The 16,876-nt window shown below is 34.1% G+C and overlaps 1 protein-coding gene and 1 pseudogene across 3 annotated transcripts in view; one reads left to right on the forward strand and one right to left on the reverse strand.

Moving 5' to 3' along the window:
- Window positions 1–16,876, reverse strand: part of VPS41 (VPS41, HOPS complex subunit) — a 166,988-nt gene that overhangs the window by 128,840 nt on the left and 21,272 nt on the right. For all 3 annotated transcript variants that reach the window (XM_011376692.2, XM_023521282.1, XM_011376693.2), the window contains exon 3: window positions 475–582. In XM_011376692.2, the coding sequence (XP_011374994.1) occupies window positions 475–582 (108 nt within the window). The remainder of the gene's footprint in view (window positions 1–474; window positions 583–16,876) is intronic.
- LOC111730159 lies at window positions 3,763–3,882 on the forward strand (annotated as a pseudogene).

Genomic DNA, 16,876 nt, shown 5'->3' on the forward strand with positions numbered 1-16,876 from the left:
TTAGTGGGGGCTTTGTGACAGCAAAGACCTAGACTGGAATATATTAATTCATTCATATAATATATAAGTAATAATATGAGGCCTTTCTAATGATTCTTAATACCTACAATGTAATTTCTACCCTTATGAAAGCATTGTTTATAATCTTAACACTTTTCCACTCTACTACTTACGATTTGAGTAAAGTGATACTGTTTCCAAAGACCACTTCCTGTAAATCTTTCATATCCACCATCATCTAAATTCTACTTGATGCACCCTTGCACTGTGCTCCATATATGTGTACAAATACAAATATATATATAATATTTTTGGTTGTCATTTTGATTTTTTTGTTGGTGAGGAAGAAGGGAGGAAGACACAATTACTGTAAAAAAAAAAAAAAAAAATACACCACTAAAAGCAGCAAGACTCCATAGGATAAACTTACAACAGAAATGACTTACAGAAGAATCTGCAATAGGGCTACCTTACTTTGTCATGGACTGTCATGCAGCTAGCTGCATCCTTCTGAAGTATTTCAGTTACCCCATTGGAAAGTCTTTCATACTTCAGTTTGGGCTCCTCTTCACTCTCTTCTTCCTGTACAAAAATTAAAGAAAATGACAGCAGTCATGAATTTAACTTAAATTGTCAAAGACTCAAAACACATTTCTTAAAGGGAACCCAAAGATGGTCCTCTTGATGATTGTCAATAACTACAACTATAACTAATGGTTAAGATCTTCAATGTTTCACTTTTCCAACTAGGTTTATCAGTGGCTACAACTGCACTGGTAGAATAAATTCAAAACTTGGACACAGGATAATACATACTTACTGTTAACAGTAATCAACTTCGGGCATCTTAAATGCAAACTGTCTGGCCCACCATGTAGACATATGCCAATAAAAGGTGAGTGGGCAAAATACTTGTATGACCTCATGGTCATAAAACATCCACAGCAGTAAGACAGGAATACAATAAACCTCTAAATGACATGAATTTTATATTTTAAGAGTACACATATTTTTGTCAGATTTGAGAATATCTCATTTCAATTGGAAAAAATTAAATCAAAGTAAAATAAAATTGGAAATTTTATATAAAACAAATTGTATATTTCCCCTTCAGATAAAAATATTTTAATATTTAAGTAACTAATCCATGAACAATCATTACTTAATTTGTTAGAAAATGAATTGTTTAGTCTCATATAAATATACCTGCTTATGCATTAAAAATGTTTTAATCGTTTTATATGTATTATTACTAACTTTATATGTTTAACCTCATCGTTGATACAGAATCATAAGTTATCCTTACTCTTCATAGTTATAAAATTAGGAATCTATATTGACTATAACGGCCATGAACTAATAAATCAAATTTAGTTATAGAAATTATAATGATTCAAAAAAGATTTTACTGTATCAATGTAATGGAAAACCAAAAAAAAAAAAAAGTGCATATACCAATAATTGTGATCAATAAAGCTGGTCAAAATAGAAGTTCACAAAAATAATCTGCTCATGGACATCTCCTTCAAATATAATACAATCTTCACCTTCCAGCTAGTATTCGAGTAGCTTGAGGCACATCAATGCCTCCACACATAATAACTAGAAAGGCTTAATGAAATATATAGCAATATCAGTCTAAGGCATCAATTAAAGGGCTGCTGAGGCAACCTGAACTAGAAAGACCAAGATTCCAAGGTGGTGGAGAAAACATGGAAAGGTGAGCTGGCATTCTACAGCCATTCTTCCTGGAGGTATTCACGAATTTTGGGTGCAGGATAAGAGGCTGAACACCTGGGAAGACGGCTCTGCTGAGGGTAGGGAAAGCAGCAAACCTTTTGCTACTTGTGGCGATAGGGTGACAAAACCGAAGAGTTGAGAGGCTAAGATCCCAGTGGAAGAGTGAGGCAGTCATTTTTACCCATAAGAAAACTGTCAATTTGCAAAGCCACATGATGTTTGAGGCTAAACTTCTAAATAGAAAGTCTCAAAAATACAAACAAACCAGCTGCCTTGATATGCTGAGGAAATACGAATTAATGTTCAGGAGCCATCAGCAAATGAGGTCCTGATGAATAGTACAGACTCTCAATTGGAACTCCTGGTTCACAGGGGTCACAACGAATTGCTTACCAAAACGTCAATCTAGCTTTGACTCAGCTCAACACGACTGGATATCCAGTAAAGGAATGAGTGACATTTGGAGAAAGAAAACTTCTCCTTGGAGAAAGAACACTACTGGGTGCTCTACAATTTTCACTTATAATATTGAGGATTCAACAAAAAATTACTAGGTATGCCAAAAGACAGAACCAAATGACTAAAAATCAAAGAGGAAAAAAAAAAAGAAAAACCAGAACCTATGGATGACCTAGATATTGCAGTTATCAGAAAAGAGTTTCAATATAACAATGACTACTATGTTCCAAAAAAAAAAAAAAAAAAAGGACAAGAGAAAAAATAGATAAACAGATGATTAGCAAAACTGAAGACAGGAATAGTGAGATGGAAAACAGGTCAAAATATATCCAAAGAGAAACCTAGATGAGAAAAATAGATTAAAAAAAATACAAGAAAAGAATGTGTGAGATATGTGGAACACAGTACGAAGGCCTACCATACTTTTAATTACAGTCCCAGAAGAATAAGGAAAACAAAAAGGCAGGAGCAACAATATTTAAAAGAAGTAACAACTGAGAATTTATTAAAACATAAAACATTAACCCAGAAATTCAAGCAGCTCTGCAACCCCAATGGGTTGCAGGACAAATATGAAGAAAATTACACCTAAGCATATCATAGTAGAAAGAAAATTAAGTCAAAGAAAAATAACTTGTAGAGTAAAAAGTGCTGGGCCTACTGAAGACTATAACACTGACAGGACATACCAGGCAGAGACTGAAAACTCAAATGCATACAAAAGTCTTTACTTCTGGGGCATAGAACTGCATCTGCACATGGAAAGAGGCTAATTTGTGCATAAATGGAAAAGAAAAGACATATCAAACATTCTGTCTGTCCTAGGCTTAATTTCAAATTATCTCATTTCATCCTGGTAGAAGGAAAATAAACTATGGAGAGTTAAATATATTTATTCCATTTTACAAATTTTCAGTAAACACTGATGATCAGAAATTTTAAGTAATTTCATCAAGACACACACACAAAGCCAAAATTCAAATTCAGTTATGAATGCTCTCAAGTCAATGCCTGGAGTAACACACTACCCAATTTCCAATGAAAATGATGCTACAAGTCACAACAGAAGCCTCTACAATTTTTATGTCTACAAATAATATGAACTATGTGATCAATAGAAAAGGTTCAAAAATGTGTTTTTTGGCAGGTACATTAGTTATCTACTTGCTGCATAACATATTACACCAAAATTTACTGACTTAAAAAATAAGAAATACATATTATTTTACAGAGTTCCATGGGTAACCAATATAGGAGTAGCTTAGAGGGGTGACCAGATTCAAGGTCTCTCATACGATTGCAGGCAAGATGTCAACCGAGGCTGCAATGATCTGAAGGCTTGAATGCAGTTAGAGTATCTGCTTCCATGATGGCTCACTCAAATGGTTGGCAAGTTGGTGCTGGCTGCTGGAAGGAGGCTTCAGTTCCTTGCCTCATGGACATCTCCATAGGGCTGCCTGAGTGTTCTCAGGACATGAAAGGTAAATTCCCCAGAGTGAGTGATCCAAGAGAAAGCAAACTGGAAGCCTAGCCTCATGACCTAGCCTCAGAAGTTGCGCACTGGTCTATGGGCCATGTCACTCTGAACAAGCCTGATCTCATCTGATCTCAGAAGCTAAGCAGGGTCGGGCCTGGTTAGTACTTGGATGGGAGACCACCAAGGAAGACCAAGTGCTATCGGTGTAAAAAATAAAAAATAAGGGATTGTAAACTGACAAGGTCCTTGCAATCTGTGAGGTCAACCAAGGGTTGCCTTGCCTAAAAAAAAAAAAAAAAAAAAAATTGCACAAGGACACTTCTGTAATAATCTATTGATCATACAGGTCAGCCATGATTCAGTGTGGGATGGGATGACACAAGGGCAGGAATAACAGGAGGTGAGGATCACTGGGGGCCATCATGCAGACTAGCTACAAGAACAATAAAATTTTTAATAATTTAAAATAATTAAATTTTAAGAGCAATAAACATTTTTTTAAAAAATCGATATTCTATGCATATGAAGAGCTATCAAATTCTCTTTTCCAAGTATATACAAGCCAGTAGTTGTTTATTTAGTAACAGAGTATTAAAATCAAAGGCCATGTGCCTACTATTAACTTTCCAAGAATACCTTCAATAATTAATAGCAACAAATGGAAGTATAAGTAGTTACCTAAAGGATCTATAATTCTTTAAAAAGATAACTCATGATAATCAACCCAATCCAAAGTGACCTGTTGTTAAAACATAAGGTAGCTAATTAACCAAGTCTAAAGAACCAAGAAACAGGAAAATCACAAAAGGCAACAAATAAACACTTTTACTTATGCAACTACAAGCAAGAAATAGAAATCATTACAAAGTTAACATTAAATGCAAAGATGATGTGTACATTCTGAAATAAATGCATTAAATACAAACTGAATTCTGAATGGTAGTCTTTATAAGATACCACATGTTGCTCAGGTCTGGACATCAAATGTGCATCCAACGTGAAAAGTTAATTCTAGCCTCTAGATTATTTTGCATAAAAGCACTCATCCACGGACCATTAGATAAAGTTACTGTAAATAAGGTTTGCCTGTCTTATGTATAAGTGAAAACTAAGTAATTCCTCTCAAATAAACATACAAAAATAAATACTTTCACAACACAGTTCACTGAAGCATTTGTGCCAGGCTTCAAAAATCATAAATAAAATGAAAACTCCAATATTAGGCACTTGATGTAGCATTTCATGATTTTCTGACAGGTATCTTTTATGTTAAGTTAAAAGCAAGCTAAGGGTGAATTTATAAGGTTTTTTTCTGCTTGCTGTAAACAAAGAAAATGGAAAGTGATTCAAAAATATATTTCACAGAGGTTATTCTACTGCTACAGACTATATATCACATTTTAAATAAAAAACATTAAAAAAAATCAAGCAGATTTAATAATGAGTTTCACTCTTTAAAAAATTTAAACAGAAAAAAAGCTTCCATATGGTTTGAATTTCCATGTTAATAAAAAGTAAATCAATAATTTTTGTTAAATTTTAATAATCTTGCAAACCTACAAATAAAATCATCAACAGTCTTAGTTGACAGTTAACTGCGTTTCTATGACAACCTAGTTGAATAGTACAAGTCCTGACTTGCAGCTAAGCAAAGATATGAACAGAGTGACATTTACCCATGCAAGAAAAATTTGCAGTTTTCCTTTACTAAGAATCAATTCCTCAGCTAACATGGATGTTCACTAAGTGTACAGCACTTCTAATTCAAGACGAGTCCTTTCAGCCATCATATAGGATTCCAGAACACTATATGAAAATAAATTTCATATCAGTCATTCTTACTGAGTTTTGAACTTCAAAGTAAAAAAATTACTTTTGGGATAAAATATAAGCCAATTAAAAACTATTATTTTGTTACTAAACATCATAGTGTAAATTTGCATGGAGTCCTGTCACCTAACTTAGAGTTGTATACCAATAAGAAATATGCATTTTTTACCTGATAGTTTCAAATTTGTATACAAGAAACTTCTTGGTGTTTATAACCAACTTTTCATGCTGTTTTAACTTTATCCATATCTTTCACACATCAGTACATTTTATATACCATTGTTATAGACCAAATGAAGACTTGGATCTTACTTTTTTAAAAAAAGTGTGTTACATGAATTCTAGAAGTTAACAGAAAGGTCATTACATTTTCTATTGTTATTAATATAGAACTTAAAATTTTATTTCTGGATACAATTTATTAAAATACCGTTTTGTCTTGTTTTGTTTTACAAAATAAAATGATACTAGATAGACTGAAGGGGAGAAGTGAGATATCTTATAAAGTCTAAGTTAAAACTAGTGGAAAATACCACCAGTTGAGCACTTCTAGACAATTCACAACAACACTCTATGGAGATGGCATTTATCTCATCCAGCTTCACCTATGAGAAAGACTTCAGATGAACCTCTAGGAATTTTAATAAAATGGTTTAGTTGGTGTCATACCATTAACTACATCTAACTAGGGATAAATCCTTTTAATAAATATCCAATATTTTAAAGCTAGATACACTAGGGAACACTAACATTGTCAAAAAGAAAATTCTTAAAAATGCAGCTTCCACACGTTGATTATCAATTTGCTTTTTATTAACAGTCGATTCCATAACCAACATAGGTATAAATATATAAAACAAAGTCTTTCTTTCTCTAGAACATTAAATTAAACATTAAATTCTCCAGAATTTAAATTGACTTAAGGAAAACTAAAATCTTCATAGTTGGCATTAAATCTTATAAATTTAAAATCTAAAAAAAAAAAAACTATCAAAATTTAATATTAGAACATTTTAATTTTAGAAAATTTGCTTTTAAAAAAATTCTCTTTACAAATAATCACTTCATACGAAGCCCATGATAGACTAAAATATTTTTTTGATCATCTTTTAGAGAAGAGAGAGGGAGAACAGAAAAATAAAACATAACAATTGGTGTCAAATACAAACAGACATTTTTTAAGCATAAATGAATCATATATTGTAAATCAATTAAAACATCTAATTTGAGTCTCAAAAACATAACTAACAAAATTTTAAGCAACAGCTCTATCTATTCACTACAACACAGTTTTACCAACGAAGGTGACATAATCAAAAACATTTTATTGTACAACTAATATATAAATAAACACTTATTTGAAACTATAATGGTATCATTAAATGTACATGGACAATATAGGACATCGCTGAACATGTTATATCAATCTTGAACTTTTCCATAAAGGGTAGATCTATGATGAGAAAAAACTGTACAAAAAGACCCTACATGTAAGATTCAAAATTAATCAAGGACTAATGATGACTTTAATTAGCTGTGTACAGTCCGCCAAATGAATGCCACTTCCTTAAAAGGTTAAGTTGAACTATTAATTATTGTAGGCAACTGTTCTATTACAGAAAGATAATTTTGTTTACACAAAAAGATGACTATCTGGTAGAAAAGACAGCTTTATACATATCTTTTTAAAATGTCAAAACATATCAAGAAAAGGACATGAACAAGCCAAGAGAGTTAAGTTCTAGGTGTCCATTAATAACACAAGGTATTATAGCTGCCTCAAAGACCAAACTTTAAGAAAGTGACATGGAGATACTGAAATTCATCTACAATAAAATAATTGTGATCAAAGCTCCCAGGATGCCTTTCCATCAGACTGGTGACAGATAACCAATTACATTCTTACACGAATGCAAATAATATTAAATTTTTTGCTTTCAAGCAATATCGCTATTACTTACACATAAATTAACTCAAAAAAGTAGCAGAAAATAGGAGCTAAAAAATGTAATCTAAAGGACATGGGTCTACTTTTTCATACAGACAGAAAATTCATATCCAAATATTATTTTTAAAAGCATAAAATGCACATGGTTAAATAAGTAGTCTGCAACTGGAGATGATTTTGTCCCCCCAGGACATTTATTTGGCAATGTCTGGATACATTACTGTTGTCATAATGAGTGGGAGGAGAAGGTGCTATTGGCAACTGTAGGTAGAGGCCAGGGATGCTGCTAAACATCCACAACGTAGAAGATGATCTCCCAAAACAAAAAACTCTGGCCAAAAATGCCAATAACGTCAAGGTTGAGAAACCCTGGGTTAAATAAATTTCACAAGATTAACTATTGCACATACATTAAAACCTATTTTCAAAGACTAACAAAAAGAAATGTTCTCGAAACAACTTATTAGGTGAAAAAAAAATAGGTTATAAAACCTGCTTTCATGATCCAAATTTTAAGGAAGTAATTTATTATATACATATGTGGGGGAGGAGGGGAAATCAAAAGAATAAACACCAAAATAGTAACCTTCTTAGGCTTCAGTTTCTTCATCTATAGAATGTTAGTGATAACAGGACCAAAATCACAGAGTTGCTGTGACCCTCACAGAAGATAGCAAATAAAAATCACTATTGTGAGCTATAACTAATATTTTCTAAATTTTTTAAAACAAATGTATTATATTACAGAAATAAGCATATGACAAAAATAAATATTTTCAAAGCCATTGTCCAACATCCTCTTCCAAACTTTCTATCTGCTGAATTAAGATTCTTATCTCCCAAAGCTGCTTTCTTTATCCTAACACTGACTAGAAAAGTGAGAAAAAGTTGAGCCTCTAATAATTGAAGAGCTCTACTTAAGATTCACAAGATATGCAGTCTTCATAAAACCTGGTCTCTCCTTTGCCCTGTAGTATCAGAATTTCATGTTCAATTCAAGGAGGAAAAAAATAAGGTGAAGGTTCCCATGCCCTAAGCCCAATACTATAAACAGGATCAACTCTCATCATTTATTTTATATGGGGAAAGTGATAAGAATATATAGAGGACAAAAAAAAAAAAAAAAAGAGAGAGAGAAAAGCAAATAAGCTTTTCATTTCCTTCTAGCCATATGGAATAACCCTACCAATCTTCGAGATATGCCATTCAGGTGGACAATTTCCGCCACTAAAGCCAACATAACCCTGTTTTCCTTCCTTCCCAATATCCCTTGGTGATCGCAAGATCCTTAGAAGCAGGGTTTATGCCTTTTCATTGTTCTGAACTTCACCTAACAAAACTGTGGGTACCTAATAAAGACCAGTGAAAACAAAAGTACGTAGTAACAGCAGACCAAGTTTAGTAAGAAGCTTTCCTAAGACATTCTCATTGAGATTTCCACACAGGAAAATCCAAATCATACAGTATCAGCCAAAAAGAATCTCAGAGATCATCAAAACTATGTATTAATTTACAGACACGGAGATGGGGAGCAGGATTAAGAGGCAGGTAGGTAGAGGCATCAAAGAAGGATGGGGGTGGCTATTCTGAAATAATATAAATTAGAATTATAGATAAATGTACAGAAATGAAGTTCTATCATCTTCTAACAGTAGTAGCAAAGAGGTCCTGCAAACTCAATTTTTATGAAAAATTTACATTATTTATAATTTGTTTATTCTTATAGAAAAAGAAAAATGCTATATTTCTTGGGATTATTTTGTTTTAGAGGAGATTAAATGTCTCTCAAGCATCTTCCAACTGCATGTCCCATATTCCAGGTGCAAAGAAGTACTTTGCTACCCACCCCCAAATCAAAGCATCTGAGTGCTTCTCAAAATTTTCCATAAAGATAAAAACTTACAATAACAATAAAAATTAAGACAACTGGTTACCAAAATCAAGGAGAAGCTAATACTTACATGTAATATAAATTAGAATTCATGACACGCCTTGATTTATTTGATGAAAACAAACCACCTGAACAAAAACGTAGATGCTTTTAGCTCTCCTACCAACCCTCTGAGCCCATGACTTGGAGCCTGCCCCTCTCAATAGAACAGACTGCCACCCATTCCTTAGGGTCTGTTCTCCAGAAGGAGGTGACAGTCTGCAGACTCTACTCACTGTTTCTCCATACCCACACTTTCTGCCCTGGCCACCAAAGGTGTACATCTTTCTTCTATGGGCAGAAACGACAGCCCCTAACAGCGGGGCAGTACATTAGCCATGGTCTAGAAGTCTCAGCCATAAGCATCGCAGGACAAAGAGAACACTGAGAGCAGGAAGGTGGGCACCGCGGGGAACCAGAGAACACTAATAAAGGTAAAAGGAAAAATGCATTAATAAACCAGAAAACTGAATAATTAATAAGGCCAAGGATTAACACTTTTAAAGACAAATAGAATATAATGAAATCACAAAATAGAGAAATGTCATCAAAGTACTATAGCCTATCTCCTGCAAAAAGGCATCACAGTTTTAGCAGCAAGTTCTATTAACAACTCTCAAAGAATAGAAAGTTCCTGTTATTTAAACCGTCCCATAATAGAGAAATATTAAAAACTCAATTCATTTCAAAACCATGATAAGAAAACTTCCAAAGAGTGCATCAAAGGGAGGCGGGGCAGGGGAGGGGAACCCACATAATCCAGCCATCTCATGTAAAAATTTAAATGCAGAAGTTTCCAATAGAATATCACCAATCAAACTCAGTCTGCAGGAAAGGAATGCCTTAAAGTCCTGACAGGGTACAATCAGGCCCTGTCAAGTGCGATTACCATTTAAACAACATTCTTGAACAATTATCAGAAAAGAGACACACACACTTTTATAAATATAGCTCCCTACAGTAAGAGCAGTTCCATTACAACTATTTCCTATATGTTTTCCCTTGCTGGATACATTTTTACTACCCAAACCCTGAGAAATAAGGCCTAATGAAAAGTACTAAGAGAACAAGATTACCAATCACTTTATTTACTGTACTGGTTTCCCACTGCTACTGTTACAAATTACCAAACTCAGTGGCTTAAAGTGACACCAGTTTGCATCTTATAGTCCAACATAAATCTCACTGGGCTGAAATCAAGATGCTAGCTAGTCTGGAGGCTCTACAGAAGAATCCATTTCCTTGTCTTTTCCACCTATCCGAAGTCACCAGATTAATTGGCTGTGGCCCCCCTTCTCTCTGCTCGACTTTCAAAGCCAGCAAGGGTGAGTGCGGACCTTCTCACATCACAGTCTGGCCTTCTCTACCTCCTTCCTCCACTTGTAAGGACCCTTGTGACTACACTGGCCCAGCCTGAATAACCCAGAACGATCTCCCTATCTTAAAGTCAGCTGATTAGTAACCTTAACTCCATTTACAACCTTAATTTATCTCGCTATGTAACATAACATATTCATAGGTTCCAGGGATCAGAAGGTAGACATCTTTTGTGACAGACCATTATTCTGCCTATTATCAGAATAACATAAGGATCAGAGGATAAAAATAATGGTGGGCCACAAAGCTGGGTGCCCCAAGCCAAACTCAAAGCTAAAAGACAGTTCTCACTTGCCTATCCCTAAATTAAATCATGATCCTTTTGAGGGATAAAAGTTTCTCAACTTGAGTCAAGAGGCAAGGGGTGGTCCTTGGTATTTATTTTTGACAAAGGGACCTCTCAAAACCCTGGTGTCCCCATCTCCAAAATAAGGACACAATGCCAGTTTCATATAACTGCTGTGAGAACTAATGAAATCAATCTATTTATTCACTCCCAAGCAGCTCTGATAGTGAAACCCTAGTGGTCCCTGCCCTCATGAAAGTACCTGGCATAGAACTAAACAAAATTAACAAAAGAGCAGCAGTAGCAAGTTTAATAAATACCTTTTAATGACAGGCAAAGTGCTAATAAACACACACTATCTCCGTTAACAGTTACTTATGTGCCCCTTATGAGAATTCTAGATATTACCATTTGGTAATGCACAGTACAAGAATTTCTGAGAGTATCAAAGACATTTTGCCAACCCATTCTCTCATGAGCCCATTCCAGTCAGGCCACATCACCACCTCTAGCACCATAAGCCGCCACAACTATTCTTGTAGGGATGACCAACGGCCTCGCCTTTGCAGATCCAAGGGTGACTCCCGAGACCGCATCTGAGTCCTCTACTCAGCAGCGGTTAGCATAGTCAACCACACCCCTCTTCCTGAGACGCATGCCTCCCTCAGCTTCTTGGACACCAACCTCATTTGGTTCTCTTCCTCCCTCACTGGCTACTCCTTCCTTGTCTCGTTTGATTATTTCATTTATCAGATCTCTAAAATGCTGCAGTATCCTCAAGGTCCAGGCATCAGACCTCTTATTTATCTGACCACATGCCCCAAATGATCTTAACCAGTTTCATGGTTTTAAACGCCACCTAATTGCTGACTCATAAACTCTTCTCTCCAGCCCAAACCTACACTAGCCTTCTCTATCCTACTACCTACTTAACATTTCTACTTGGATGTCTAATTGACATCTCCAACTTAAAATACCCATATTGAAACTTCTGATCTACCCCACCCCCACCACCTCACCCTGAGTGCCAAAATCAGTCCTAGACAGTCTTCACCTGTCTCAGTAAACAACTCTACCTTTCCAGTTGCTTGACCTTGGTTTCCCTCTTTCATTTATACTCACACATCCTAGTCAGGAAATATACTGGCTCTACCTCAAAAATACCCTAAATCTTTCATCAACTCCAGGTAGAAGTGATACTTATGCTTCTAAGGGAATGTTTATCCAGTTTAGCCAAAGCCTAAACTGATCTTGCTACCACCCACCTTGGATTTTTTTCAAATAGCATCCACAGTATCTTACTAAAACAATGACCCTCCACTGGCTTCCCAATCAACTCACAAAAAAAAAAAAACTGAAGTCCATAAACTGACTTACAGGCTCTACATTCTTGGCCACTCATTCCTTCATTTCCTACCACTCAGCTCCAGCCCCACTCATATCCTCGAAGATATCTAGCATGACCCCACTTGACAGGACTGCATTTGCTCTTGTTTTGACCTACAAGACCTTCCCTCGAGATATTTACTCAAATGTCATCTCATTAGAGAGGCCTTTCCTGGCCAACTAGGACAGAACAGTACCTCCTCAGCCTGTTCCACAATCTCCTTAACCCAATGTTATTTTTTTATCCACAACATATATTTCCACCTGATGTATATGTTTTTGCTTACTGTTTCCCTCCTTCATCAAATACTGATGTATCTTAGAACCCAAAAGATAAAAGTACACAATAAATATTTGCTGAATAAATATAATGATCAATCAGTCTATCTTGGACTGCTTAAAGTAATTTTTCTCTTAGGTAATGAAATTATAAATTTTGTTCAAAGATATATCATACCAGAGTCATGTTTACCTTTCCGATCTCTAGCAGAAGAAATACAGGTTCACAAAGCTGTATTTGTATCCAGAAAGTTTCTATTAAGTTTCCAAACATATAATTTTGATAATATATGCTTCAAAGGGAATGTTTATCCATGCCTGAATGATGCAATGATCAGCAGAACCTGTTAATATTAATAGCTCATTAAATGAAAGAGCAAATTTTTAATACAAAATTTGAAGGATATTATAATACCATACTCCATTTTTCTCAGCAATGAATCTCATAACAAGGTACATTACCATTTTAGTTACTAGTTGCTATCAAATTGTTTATTAAAATTAATACATATAAAGAATCAATTTAAGTTTCAATAAATGATTCACAATGTTCTACCCACCAGGTAAGATGAATAAATTATTTTTGTGTGATGCAGTTTCTGATTAAAAAAAGCTATCTTCTGATTTCTCACAATGACTGGTTTTCTATTCAATGAAACTGAAAAAGGACACTCCTTGTGGCTGATACATCAAGAAGTTATATCTTATTTTAATATTAATTTCTCATTCAACATAAATTGCATGTAGATTTTAAATAGGTTCAGCTATGTCAGTCCACTTTATTAAAATTAAAATATATAACATATTTAAGGCCTCCTACTTGTGATATTTGCAAGAACTAAGCCAGATCTGAATGAACATCTATTTAGGAGGCAAGTTTATTAATAATGGTAACAAAAGTTATACCAAGGTGATGCTAATTAACTTGGTTAATTACATACCATTGCACAGGGAAGATTATGTAATTTACATGCAATCATTGCTTCAAAGGAACAATTTCAGGCACATTAAGCCTTAGTTTAGTTATTCAGTTGCTTTCTGCAATAACAAAAGGTCCCTGGAACCTATATTTGGTACAAAGCAGATCTTACTACATACGAATTTCCATTAGGTATTCTTCTCTTTTCTTGTCACTCCTCTTTAGCCTGATGGTTTTTCCCTTGTTGTTGTGCTCTTTGCTGTACAAATCTAATCTTGAAATGTTTGATTAATAATTTGAGACCTCTACTGCAAAGTTCTTTCTACAACACACTAAACTCTTTTAAGAAAAGGTGTAACCCACCTCCAAATAAATAATATGCAAAGAGCTTACTCAAAGTAAGCAGGGTTTGAAAAAATACATAACTCCATGAAACAGCTGCTTCAGTCTCCAGCTGTATGACCAAAGTATTCCACGGAACACTGGTCCATAAGTAGGAAAATAGCCTACGGAAAATGATGACACTTCTGTATTGTTAATGTCATAATTTCCTCTCCCTGCACCACTGAATCTATTCATAAATAAATCTGTGCTGTGCTAAGCCACTACAATTTTGGAACTGTTACTGCAGCACAGCCAGCCTCTTCTGCCTCATACAGTACCTGATAAGATTGTGGTTCTTATTAAATGAGATAATCTATGTAAAGCACTTAGCACGACACATGGCACATAGCAAATGGAGCTGAAAAACTGAAGGAACTGATTCTTCATTATTAAATATCATTTTCTATTAAAATGTATAAGAATGAATGAGATGTTAGAATTATCTGGCAAGACTTTAAAGCGCTATCATAAAAGTGCTCCAACAAGCAATTATAAATTCCCTTGAAATATATGAAGCAATAAGATACCTTAGAAATAGAAGTTATTTAAAACTGGAAAATTTAGAACTGGAAAATATTAATAGCCAAAGGAAGTAACTCACTCAATGGGCTCTATAGCAGAGCAGAGTTAACAGAAGATAGAACCAATAAATTTGAGAACAGATCAATAACATTTACCCAATCCGAATGAGAAAGAAATTAACTGAAAAAAATAAACAGTTTCAGGGACCTGTGGAACAATTAACAGAAGGGCTAACATTCATATTAAAAAGCCCAGCAGGAGAAGAGAGAGCGCAACTGAAAATGTATTCAAAGAAATAATGCCTGAAAACTTTCCAAATCTGGTGAAGGACATAATTTTATAGATTCGAAAAGCTAAGCAAACCCACAAAAAAGATAAATCAAAGAAATCCACACCAAGAGACATTATAATTAAAATTCTTAAAACTAAAGTAAAAAACAAACAAACTTGAAAGCAGCCAGGGAAACATGACACATGACTCATGAAGGAGCACCTATTCAAATAACAACGCATTTCTCATTTGAAATGAGAGGCCAGAGGGAGGTGGCACAGCATTTCCCAGGTTTGAAAGAAAAGAACTGTCAAACACAAATGCTATATCTGGTGAAAATATCCCCCAAAATAAAAAGGAAATAAAGACATTCTCAAATGAAGAAAAACTAAAAGAATGTGTGGCTTGCAAATCTATCCCTAAAGAATGGCTAAAGGAAGTTTTCCAAACAGAAAGGATCAGGAGATAGAACATCTAAGATAACATCCAAGAAGGCTTAGAACTTTAAAAAGAACATAGGAATAGGTGAAAAATAGGGGTAAACATAGTTAATTATCCTTTTCATGAATTTCTTAAATCACATTTGACAGCTGAAGCAAAAGTTTAATACCAACTAATGTGGTGCTCAATGAAAGTAAATTTTTAAGACAACTGTGTTTACAACTGTGTTTATAAACATAAATGGAAGTAAAGTTTCTACACTTGACCAAAAGTGATAAAATATCATGGATACCAGTAGTCTGTGATAAGTTATATATGTATATTTTAATATGCAAAGTAACCATGAAGAAGTAATATACTCAAAATTATAGACATGGAGAACAGATCAGCAGTTGCCAGGGGGTGAATGTGGGGGAATGAGTGGCTATAGAAGGGAAGCATAAGGCAATCTTATAATGAATTGTTCTGTATCTCGATTGCAGTGGTGGTCCCATGAACCTTCACATGATAAAAGCGCACAGGACGAAATATACACACACATGCACAAATGAATGCATGTAAAATTGGTGAGATCTAGATAATATGTGTGGATTTACTAGTTGTGATGTTGAACCAGAGTCACGCAAAATGTTATCCTTTGGGAACTGGGTGAAGGGTATACAGATCTCTCTGTATTCTTTCTTATAACTGCACGTGAATCTACAATTATCTCAAAATATAAAACTTTTTTAAAATCTCAAGAAAAATGTCTATTAAAAATAATTTTGTCTTTATATAAAATCTTGGAAAAAAGAAAGAGGCTGAGAAAAAAACCAAAACTTTTCCCTAAATCCCTAGTTAGAGTTTGAGGTGGGGAAGGTAGGACATGCAGTTTCATTCTGGGTTCCATAGCTTTGCAACCCAAAAGTTCTGTAACATCAACAAAAAATACTACTATAATATATACAGAGATTAATACATTTTGTTTAAAAAAATAGTATTATTGTGTTAAGTAATGCACACTTGTATGGGAAGTTTAGAAAATGAAAGAACATAATAATAATAGTGAAAAAAAACCATATAACCCAGTGAAAATATGGTCTCATGGTCATTTTTTCTATGCTTAAATGTGGAGTTTCGAGGGTAGAGAAAAGCTGTATTATACTCTAAATTAGGAATCACCAAACTAGAGACCACGGCCAAATCCAGCCAAATGCCGGTTTTTATACAGGCTTCAAGAGGGTTTTTACATTTTTATATGGTTATATGTCTATATAATATCATCAATACTGGCTCTTTGTCTGCAAAGCTTTAAATATTTACTATTTGACCTTAGATGTATTTTTCAAAGGGAATATAACTTATAATGAGCATTATTTGTTTTATAAATAACTATTTTATAAGTGTTTATAATAATTATTTTCTAGATAAATAACATTATTTGTTTTATGGTAAAATAGGAATTTCATTAGAATTATTAATGTTACATATAAATTAGCCAGACAATTCATTATTCTCCAGAAGATAAAGCAAAGTTCAAAGATTCTGAAATTGAATATAACTTATAATGAGCATTATTTGTTTTATAAATAACTATTTTATAAGTGTTTATAATAATTATTTTCTAGATAAATAACATTATTTGTTT

This window comes from Pteropus vampyrus, unplaced genomic scaffold (assembly GCF_000151845.1).
Source record: "Pteropus vampyrus isolate Shadow unplaced genomic scaffold, Pvam_2.0 Scaffold302, whole genome shotgun sequence".
Lineage (NCBI taxonomy): Eukaryota > Metazoa > Chordata > Mammalia > Chiroptera > Pteropodidae > Pteropus > Pteropus vampyrus.